Genomic DNA, 10,010 nt, shown 5'->3' with positions numbered 1-10,010 from the left:
GCAGGCAGAGTCCAAAGAGGGTGTCCAAAGCTGCTCAGGGAAGAGAGGCAAAAAGATGAAAAGAAACTCTCATCCCTAACTTGTAAATACGCACACTGTGTGCCCAGCTGTGTGCTTGTGGGGGGAGAATCTCGACTCTCACCAACCTGTGAACAAATGTGTACTTGATACAGACAAAAATAAATAAATAAATAAATAAATAAAACAAAGCCAAAAACCAGAATTTAGAATGTGGTGCCGAGTCCCACGGTGCTAAAGGTAGACTCTGAAGAAAATAAGGCATTTGTCCAGCAAAATGAAACGAGATCTTTTCTTCAGGCTCCTCAGCCATTTCTCTTGATGCTTCCCACCTACCTCATCGTTCCTCTTTTGTGGTCTGGAGGGAGAAGTGTCACGTTGTCTAATAAACTCCCTGTCCTTGTGCAAGAAAGGAAACTCTGGCTTCATTGTACGGCAGCAGAGCACATTAGCACACTGCGATGAGAGCCGGGTCTGACAGGGTCGAACATTTAAAAGCGGGTGAAGAAGTCACATTTTGAGACTCACCTTCCGAGGGTGCCTGCTAAATCAGGAAGAGAGAGAAAGGGAGGAAAGGGGGAAAGAAGAATGCATTCACCAAAATCATCTGTATCTCACCACACAGGTACAGTGCACAAGTCTTCCTCTGCTCGCACAGCTCTCCTGTTAGAACAGTGAGGAGTCTCTTAAGAACAATGGAAAAGTATGCAGTGAGGTGGAAAGGAAAAGGCAGAGAGAGGGAAGGTCAGGACTAGCAGAATGCTCGCTGAGGAGCCTGGGAAAAGCTGCCAGTTCCCTGTGTCTTCCTTCTGTGATGCTCTGAATGTCTTGGAGCAAGTCCTTGGCTTCTGTGGAATTCACTCTACCTGTCTGTAAAATGTATATTGGGGAAAGGAAGTGCCCACAGCAAGACTGTTACATTTATTTAATTTATGAAGAGATTGCCAGTGAGATGCTGAGAAGATGACACTAGGAGAGAGACTAGAAAAGCAAAGGGGAAAATGAAGCAAAAGGAGAAAAGGAGAGAAGGAAATATACAGGGAAGGCCTTAAAGTATGGGGAATTACTGATGAAAGCTCATATATGTGAGCCCTGGTCTTAAAAGCAGCCATGGATGACCACAGATCTTAAGGTGTGGTTTCCAGGCTAGCAGCCCCTGAGAGCACACTGCTCCACACAGCTCTCCTGAATTGTTAACTCCAGGGTTGGAGGGGGTGAGGCCCAGCAATCTCCACACCACATGGATACACGGACAAGCCCGGAGGTCAGTAGGTACAGGCAATTTTGAACAGGAAGTAGTAAGGATAGAATTGACTCAAATCTCTTTTGTATATTGCTTTGGGAAGATTCACTGTGTGTTGTATCTTTCTTCATACAGAGGGAGGATGCTTCAAAACTTCCCAAGTGCTCTCATGGACCGTGGCTGGGGTCTCCATCCTGTTTCTCAGCGCCTGTTTCATCACCAGATGTGCTGGTGGGTTCTGAGAGTCAAATTCACTGTTTCACCGTGGCTAGCAGCAGATTCATGCTTGTTGCGTCGCCTTTCCTTTCTTACAAAGTTTCCTATATGCTGTATTTTATTCTTCTTGACAGATCTTATTTTTAACAGTTTCACGTGTGTATATAACGTATTCTGATTACTCATTCTCTCACACCTGCCCATGGCCCTCTCTTCTCTATCGATGCCCACCTAGTCCCTTCCCCAGTTTCCTGACTTTGGGTTCAGTTTTGTGACCCATTTAGTTAAACATGGGCCACCTGTGTGATCACTAGACAGGGTGCCCATTGGAGGATGTTGGGGTCATCAGTGGGTACACAGCTGAAGGCAACAATTCCCCCACTCCCTGACTCCATCAGTAGGAAAGAGCCCAGCAGAGGGCAGGGCTTCCTGAGGCTCTCCTCCACTCTGCCTGAGAGTGAATGGCTGCATCCAGTGCCATCGCCTGCAGCCACTGTTGGTTTATGGTTGTAACAGCTGTGTTGGTCTAGATGACATTCCACAGCTCTTCTCCTTATCTTCTGGCTCTTACATCCTTCCCCTCTTCCCTGGGCCATAAAGTGGGTGACAAATGTCTTGCTTAGAGCAGAGCACACTCATCCATCACTTCCTCTCAGCGCCTTGTGTGGCCACGCATTTCTGCGTTCTCCACCATTCACTGGAAGGGGGGGGGGCTCCTCTAATGAAGACTGCATAGTGTTTATCTATCTATGGATATAAACACAAATGCAGAGATGGCAACCTGACACTGGATTAATTTAGCTGAATAGCAGTATTCATAGGCTCAGTTAGGGCCTATGAGGTCCCCTGCGATGGGTTTTAACCAGATTTATAGTGCCATTTTATTTAATTTTCCTTCTCATTCATCCTCAAGCTCTAGGCTGTTTCCCAAGCCGGAAGAAACTCACCTAGTCTGAAAACATGGCTGAATTTCAGTCGCCTCTACTCATTTTTGTGATGCGTTTTTTTTTTTTCCATCCCATTGGTGCTGTTGGATTCTTCCTTTCAGACCCCTGTCATTAGGCTAACCTTCTCTATGAAAGATTAACCCGCAGCTTAGGTCACTGGTTAGAACCAAAGGCACGGGAATTTGCTTTGTGGGTGGAAGGTTTAAATGGTTAGACCCACCACAGGAGGGACTGTAAACATATTTTTGACCTGAAATAGTTTATTCTTTTTAAAGTCAGTAAAGCCTCGAAATGTGGATTGCACTTTCTTTGGGGAAGTGGATCCCATCGAGGAGGCAAGAGTAGGCAGTGAAGAAACTTCCTGATCACTGTTGACCATGTTGTTACGAGCAGAAAACTGAGGGCAAGGATTTCATTTAACAAGGATATGAAGCCTTGACCTCACCCCTTTCCTTTACAGTGACATATCGCAGCTGTCAAATTTATGAGCAGAAAAAGTTACTGTCACATGAAAGTGTCAAGGAGCTCTCGTGCTACAGTGTCGCATCAGGTACGAGCATCTGCAAAACTGAACACTGAAGTACATATGACAGCCTTTTCTTAGCTTCTTGATTATCTTTGGAATAAGGAAGCTAGAGTGGGGTTATTTCTGGTCTTCCAAATGAAATCATGACTCCCCTCTATGCAGAGAGTGGGGGAAGGTTGTTGAGAGCAGAGGGACAAAGCTCTGGAAAAGCAGGTGGCCTTGAGTCAGGGATCTCAGGGACATTGCAGCAAACCCTGAGGACAAATTTCAAATATGCATCTACACGGGAATTCTGGAAAGGAAAGAATTTATTGCCAAGAGTGGAAGTTTTTCTTCATTTGCCTGCTTCCAAAATGAGGTGGAGGAGAAAAGCCCATATAGAGAATTTTAATATACTTTAGGAAATTCTCATATGTGAGCATAGTTCAAGACATGGCAAAATGCTACTGGACTCGGGCAAAGTAAGTTATTTCTCTGAGACACAATTTTCTTGTCATTAAATTAAGAGAGATTTAGCTCAAGAAATTTCAACTACTGAAATTCTACAGTTCTAAAGCATTTATCCAGGTTCAGAGAATTGGTAAGAGTGCAGTGCTTAGGCGCTGAGGGGGTTTGCCCTGGAGTCTCCCAGAGAAGACTCGAGACTGAACGTGCAAGCCTAAGCATGGAACTAGAATTCTGTTATGACTCCACGACCCAGGTGGACTGCACACATTGCTGTGTTTACTGGTCCTGACATCTAGAAAATAAAGATTATGTTTCAAAGACAAAGTTGATGCTTGTTTTATTGACACTGGAATTCCCTAACAGTCTTAGAGAGCAAGGTAGGGCTACAAAGGAGATTCTAAGATTCTAAGCTTGGGGCTCCCGGCGTTGGACTCCACTGCATCACAAGCAAAATTCCCCGGCACTCCCTGAAGCCTCTGTCCTCCTAGGTTCAGTCAAGAACTGCTGTCCTTTGAACTGGAAACATTTTCAGTCAAGTTGTTACTTTTTCTCCACGACCACCCTGACCTGGCCATCAAGTTTAAAGAATTGCTCAGAAATGGGGGCTCACCTGGTGGTCATCAACACACCGGAAGAGCAGGTATTTGGCAAATGGGCTCCTCTGTGTCAGTAGGATGCCTACACGTATCTTTTCTCCCCAACTTGTGTACAAGGTTTGAGCCATGGCTGTTTGCCATAGGAGTGGGCTGACAAGTGTCCAGCTGTCACTGTTTCACAGCGTGATACACTTTCGGGCTCAGAATTAACAGGACCTTTACAAGGCTGATTTACATGAAGAGATTGGATATTAACCAGAAGGGAGGGGAGTAGGAGCTAACTTTAGGATAATATTTTGTTGATGAATACTTTGTATAAGTGAGAACAAAAACTATTACCCGTTGTCTCCAGGCCCCGATTAATTCTTCATAACTAGATGCATCGGATGTGACTGCCATCTGCTATAGACCAACTTTGAATGAATTACCCAGAATCTCCTTTTGGAGGTTAGGGGGTTTTTATCTGTTGAGTTATTTGTAGTTTCTCACAATAAAAAATTAGTAGACGTCCTTCAGTAATCTTACAGTTTGAGACTAGTGTCAAGTCTCAATTATATTTCACCTCTTCTAAAAACTGCTTGCAGTATCTCTTCAGAACCAAACTAATTGATCGTGTCTTCTATATTGTTGTTATTGTCAGTATTATGCTTCTTCCTTAGGAATTCCTTTTTCAAACAAAACCCAAGAAGAAAGAGTTTTATATTGGACTGACCGACCAGGTGGTTGAGGGTCAATGGCAATGGGTGGATAACACACCGTTCACAGAGTCCCTGAGGTAAATACATCTTGTGGGGAAATTGTCACATCAGGTGATCCTAAAGTGAGGCCATGTTCCTGGAATTCTCAGACTGGCTTTTGTAACAGTGATGTAAGTTCAGGTCCATCACTGGTGATACTGGATGCAGGAAGAAGGGAATTAGAGGTACAGGTTCCCAACCCTCCCATTCCCTAGGAATGCCAAAAGAAAGAAAGAGACATACTAAATGAAAATGACGAGGAAATTAGAACTGAAGATCACTGACTGCAGTGTAGATTTTGAAAACAGTAAAGCTGAATCTTATACCCTAAAATAGAAATAAGTGAGACACAGTAACTTAGACAGAACAGAATATTCTGATGGTCCTATGGCCTTTCCCCTTAATAATGGCCTTGTGTCATTACAACATCACATTTTAGAGTTTTCATTGTTTCTCTTTATTGAAACAATGGTTTTCATTGTTTCTCTTTATTGAAATTGCACATTTCTGAGACATGTCAGTGGTACTAATCTTTATCCAGCATTTGAGGAAACTCACTCAGCTGACAAGCTTGCCTGCCCTGAATCCTGAGGTTGGCTTCCCTGCACAGTGAAGGATGCCCTAGGAGGACGAGGAGAGGGAGAGCAGCATGAGGTAGGCAAGCAGAGGCAGCGCACCTGCCAGGTCACCAGTCCTTATCATGACATCTCTTTCTGGGTCCAAACCTATGGAGTTGCATGGCAGTATAAAAGTCCAGGAAGATCCCACCAGCTGATGACATAGGCAAGTGGGTTTTTTCTTCATTAATAAAATGGAGATTATAATTTCACCTCACAAAAAGAGTTAAATAACAAATATGTGAGTTGATTAATGTGTTGTCTCCTTTCCCTGAGATCTAAAATCTCCCATGTTTCCCCTTCACAGCTTCTGGGACGCCGGGGAGCCCAACAATATAGTTTACGTGGAGGACTGTGTCACCATAAGGGACTCTGGAAACCCCAGGAAGAACTGGAATGACATACCCTGTTTTTATAGCATGCCTTGGATTTGTGAAATGCCAGAAGTAAGTCCTTCGGACTAAATGCAAGTGAACACAGGAGACATGGTTCAAATGCATGGGGAGGAGCAAGAGGGTGACAACACCCAAATTCCAACATGAGAAAACATCCGTTATGGATCGTAAGGACCGCATACCCATGTGTTACTCTGATATGAGTAAAAGTGAGTTGTCCCCATTGTTAAAATGTCTGGTACTGACCGATGTTCTCACCATCGACTGCAAGTCCTGTTTTCAGAACATGCGGGGTAGTCCACTAATAAATGCAACAAGAGGAAAGAGACTTTGCTGCTGGCGTCTGTCTTGCTTATGAGAACTGAAAGCACAGGTACAGATCGCCTTCCAGTGAAGAAGAGGTCTACGGAAAGAGATTTGGGACGGTCACCAGACGGTCCTCTTCTTTGTGCATCCTAGGATCTAGCTTATCTCCTCACACTGTCAATGCATAGATCACATATGTGCTCTCCAACAGCGAGGAAGAAGCATCTCTGGGTTGTGAAAGTTACTGCTGCTGAGGATAATGGCATGGCCGTCAGCGCATCTCCAGAGGCAACGGCTAAACCAGCTCCAAACAAACAGTAGTCTAGTTCACTTTTCCCTGGACCCCCATTTTCTCTACTCTCTTCTAGCAACTGGATCTCGCCTGCATTTGTATCTACTGCTCAAGTAGAACCAGAGTTCGAAGTGAGATTGTCCTTTAAACATTCAGTTTCAAACTTTCCTGTCTTAAGACTTTCCGTTTATTGCATGATATTCTGTCAATACAGACCATGTTTCTTCCAGAAAGAATCATAAATACACCTTCAGCAGCATTCACACATTGGAATAACGTGTATCCTTGAGTAGGGAAATTAGACTAAATGAATCAATTCACTACATTAGCATTCTTTATCAGTTAGGCATATTAAAAACTGATTTTGAAATTGATACCCTTCTTTGAAACACAAAGTCATGTAAATTGAAAGGAACCTTACAACCACACATTTTTTGTTTGTTTGAAAATTTCATGCGTGTGGAATTCACTTTTATCAAACCCTTCCCCATTCCCTCCACCACAGCCTGCCCCTTCCACCTCACTTCTTTTCTCTCCCAGTCTCATGTGCTGTTTTTCTTTTAAGCCCACTGTGTCCACTCAGTGCTGCTGTGTGCGCTTGGGTGTAAGACCTTCTACGGAGCATGGGTAGCCAGAGACCACATCCCACCGTCCACCTCCTCCAGCAACCAACTCTTGGCAGTAGCTCCTCCTCTGGGGATGGGGGCTTCATGAGCTCTATGCCATCCATTCTAGGATTTGGGATGTTTTATATTGCCTTTATTGTGTTGAGATACATCCCCTGTGTCCCTAGAATCTCACGAGCTTTACCATGAAGAGATTCTGGATTTTGTCAAAGTGATGATATTGTGGGATATTTTGATCACATGCTGACACTCGCTAGACTGACAATAATGTTTTCCTTGAATCAGAGGGCAGAGATAGCTACTAGCTGGCCAGAATTAGCCATAGGGGTTTTGGAGGACTCAGGACATAGGGAGAGAGAGACACAGGAAGTTGTACGAAGAGACTTAGAGAGATGCTCAACCCTTTAGATTAGAGGAAGGAGAGGGAGAGGAGGCCACTGGTCACATCTCCACTGCTTCTCTGATCAATCAGGTTTTTACCCTGATATCTGACTCCTGAGTCTTTATTGATAGAAGAATAATTATGAAAACACTTGTGTATGAAGCTGACAAGACTGTGATAGATGGCCTTTTGGATGCTGTCCTAATCTGCTTTTCTATTGCTGTGATGAAACACTGATCCAAAACATCTTGAGCCAGAAATCTTTCTTTTATCTTAAATTAAATTACCTATTCAGAAAATTGGAAGTGGGGGAGGGGATCGTCCAATAGAACCTTTCAAAATAAAGTAATTAATGGGTGAGCTTACAGAAAAACTTTAACCACAGAAAATTAGAGTAATAAACCATTCATTTTCTCAAGGACATACTCCCCCAATAAGCCACCGTTACAATTTAAATGCACCATTTATGGCCCCAATAATTTTACAGAGTAGTCACTTTACTGTTTTTAGAAAAAAATATGTGTTCATTATGGAAAATTTTTTATGGACTGCAAAGACGTACAGATGAAAAAGTCTTCCAGTTATAGAAATACCTAGCATGAACATTAAATACCTTCCAGAAAACTATGAAGTCTGATTGGTACAGGAAGTGCTGCACTACAATATTGCACCATGGAAAATCAGAAAGTAGCAAAAGCAAGACAGTCATGCCTGCCTATCCCCTGCCTTCCTTAAACGAAGCCATAACCCTGAGCCCTGCCCCAACCTTCTCAAGACCATCATATTACATGGGCTCTACCTCTATGAGAAAACTGCTCATGCTTTCTAAGTCCCCCCACTCCATTAGCAGTAGATTATGCCTTTGTTTCTTAAATCACATTCCTTAGGATTAGCCACCTCTTTGTAAGACTTAGTATAACATAGACTTCTATCTCTTCATTTCTGAAGAACCTTGTGTCTTGTGAAACTGAATCCATGTGTGTGTTCTCCTCTTGTAATCTATCTTCTGTTAGATGCATGAATTCAGGTTACCCTCAAATAGTGTATCCCTACATGGTAGTAATTACATGAATATTAGTGTAACAATGAGTGGAAAAAAAGAACATAAATGAAGGTAGGAAAACCATGTAGACTGGATACAGCAAAGCATAGAAAATCCAGGCACAAGTTTCAGATGTTATCCTACGACACTTTTGAGGAGAACAATCTGTCCTCAAGAAATTGTCCATGGACTTTGTATTTAGTGATGAAAAAATTTAGTTCCCTCACACACAAAACAACTTTAAGCATTAGATGTAATTGATGGGAAAACAAAAACATAGAGTCAGGTGTGGTAGTGCATGCCATTATTACCAACCCTTATCTTGAAATTCTGCCTAGTTTCTCCTGTGGCAGTCTTCTTAAACAGGCTGCATTTTCTCCAATGAGTATTTTTTGTATCTGCCAAAAATCAGGTGACTGTAGCTCTGGGGATTCATATTTGGTTCTTCTATTATACTCCATTGATTTCCTTATCTAATTTTGTGCAAGTGCCATGCTGTTCAGTGACTATAGCTCTATAAGATATTTGAAACCAGAATAGAAACTTCCAAGGTAAACTAATTTTCATTTCAAAAAGAATAAGAAATAATTTATCATGAGCTGAATATGAGTGATTGTAGTCTAGGAACATGAATTCAGGTTTCTCTTAAATGACATATGCCTACATGGAAGCAATTATATGAACTTTCACAGTAACACAACAACAACAAAACATAAGGCATTTATGGTAAGAAATGGTAAGGAAACCATGCAGACCTGTTAGAGCAAAGCAGAGAAAATCCAGGGTTGGGTTTCAATGGTATCTGGTATCATTCTTAGCTTTGGAGATGTTAGAAGTCAATAGTCTGTTAATAAGTTTCTAACTGCCAGTTGAGATGAAGTACAATCAGACTCAGAAATGAACAATGCATGGCTATTAAGACTAAAGATATCCCATGAATATCTGGCTCTAGATTGGCAACATTTCATCTCTCCACAATCAAGAAGTTGAAATTATTCAGTAAGCCTTGAATCCTTTTTACAAGAATATGTCTTATTCCTATGACCCTCAGTTTACAATAGTAACCATATGCAGCATCTATGACATATGTAGTTGTACACAGTACAACATTTAGAAATATATGAGGAACTAATAGGGATGGAAAGTTGACTCCAAAATTAAGAATGCATACAGCTTTTGCCAGGGACCTTAATTCAATTATGAACCCCCACACTGAGCATCTCACAACTCCCTGCCCTGCAGCTTCTGGGGTCCAACACTGCTGGCCTCCTTGGGCAACCACACTCATGTGTACAGACCTCCCCTGTGCATATAATCCTGCACTCCTAGGGTGACCTCTGGAGGCAAAGGTCACTCACAGCTTAACCTAGTGAGTTCTCTAAACACACCACAGCATTCTATCCTCCCAGGCATAACTCCAGGAGGCACAGCTTGCACACAACCCAGAACAAAGCCTTCCCAAGCCATCTTCATACTTCCAAACCAAGCTCTGGTTACAAAACCCCTGCACCAGTCCAGCCTGAGGCAAACTAGAATCCAACACCAGACACACAACCAGGGTAAGAAACCCACGATTATGTCACAACCCTTCCCAAACCCACTAGTCCTGTAGAATGCTCT

General features: G+C 42.7%; 1 protein-coding gene across 1 annotated transcript; it reads left to right on the top strand.

The window, feature by feature from the left end:
- The first annotated feature begins 442 nt into the window (after positions 1-442).
- On the top strand, positions 443-6,603 carry Clec4e (C-type lectin domain family 4 member E). Its single transcript, XM_005065936.4, has 6 exons — positions 443-643; positions 1,397-1,492; positions 2,885-2,974; positions 3,886-4,037; positions 4,653-4,768; positions 5,655-6,603. The coding sequence occupies exons 1-6, from the start codon at positions 607-609 to the stop codon at positions 5,809-5,811; spliced, it is 648 nt and encodes a 215-aa protein (XP_005065993.1). The 5' UTR covers positions 443-606; the 3' UTR covers positions 5,812-6,603.
- Positions 6,604-10,010: the final 3,407 nt, after the last annotated feature.

This window comes from Mesocricetus auratus, unplaced genomic scaffold (genome assembly GCF_017639785.1).
Source record: "Mesocricetus auratus isolate SY011 unplaced genomic scaffold, BCM_Maur_2.0 Super-Scaffold_100676, whole genome shotgun sequence".
NCBI classification, from domain to species: Eukaryota; Metazoa; Chordata; class Mammalia; order Rodentia; family Cricetidae; genus Mesocricetus; species Mesocricetus auratus.
The sequence above is the reverse complement of the archived record's forward strand: the minus strand, read 5'-3'. Positions and strand labels throughout refer to the sequence as shown.

Coding starts and splice junctions, on each gene's coding strand:
- Clec4e (XM_005065936.4), top strand. CDS start 607: ATGCATTCACCAAAATCATCTGTATCTCACCACACAG. Junction 4,038..4,652: donor TCAACACACCGGAAGAGCAG/GTATTTGGCAAA, acceptor CTTCTTCCTTAG/GAATTCCTTTTTCAAACAAA. Junction 4,769..5,654: donor CCGTTCACAGAGTCCCTGAG/GTAAATACATCT, acceptor TCCCCTTCACAG/CTTCTGGGACGCCGGGGAGC.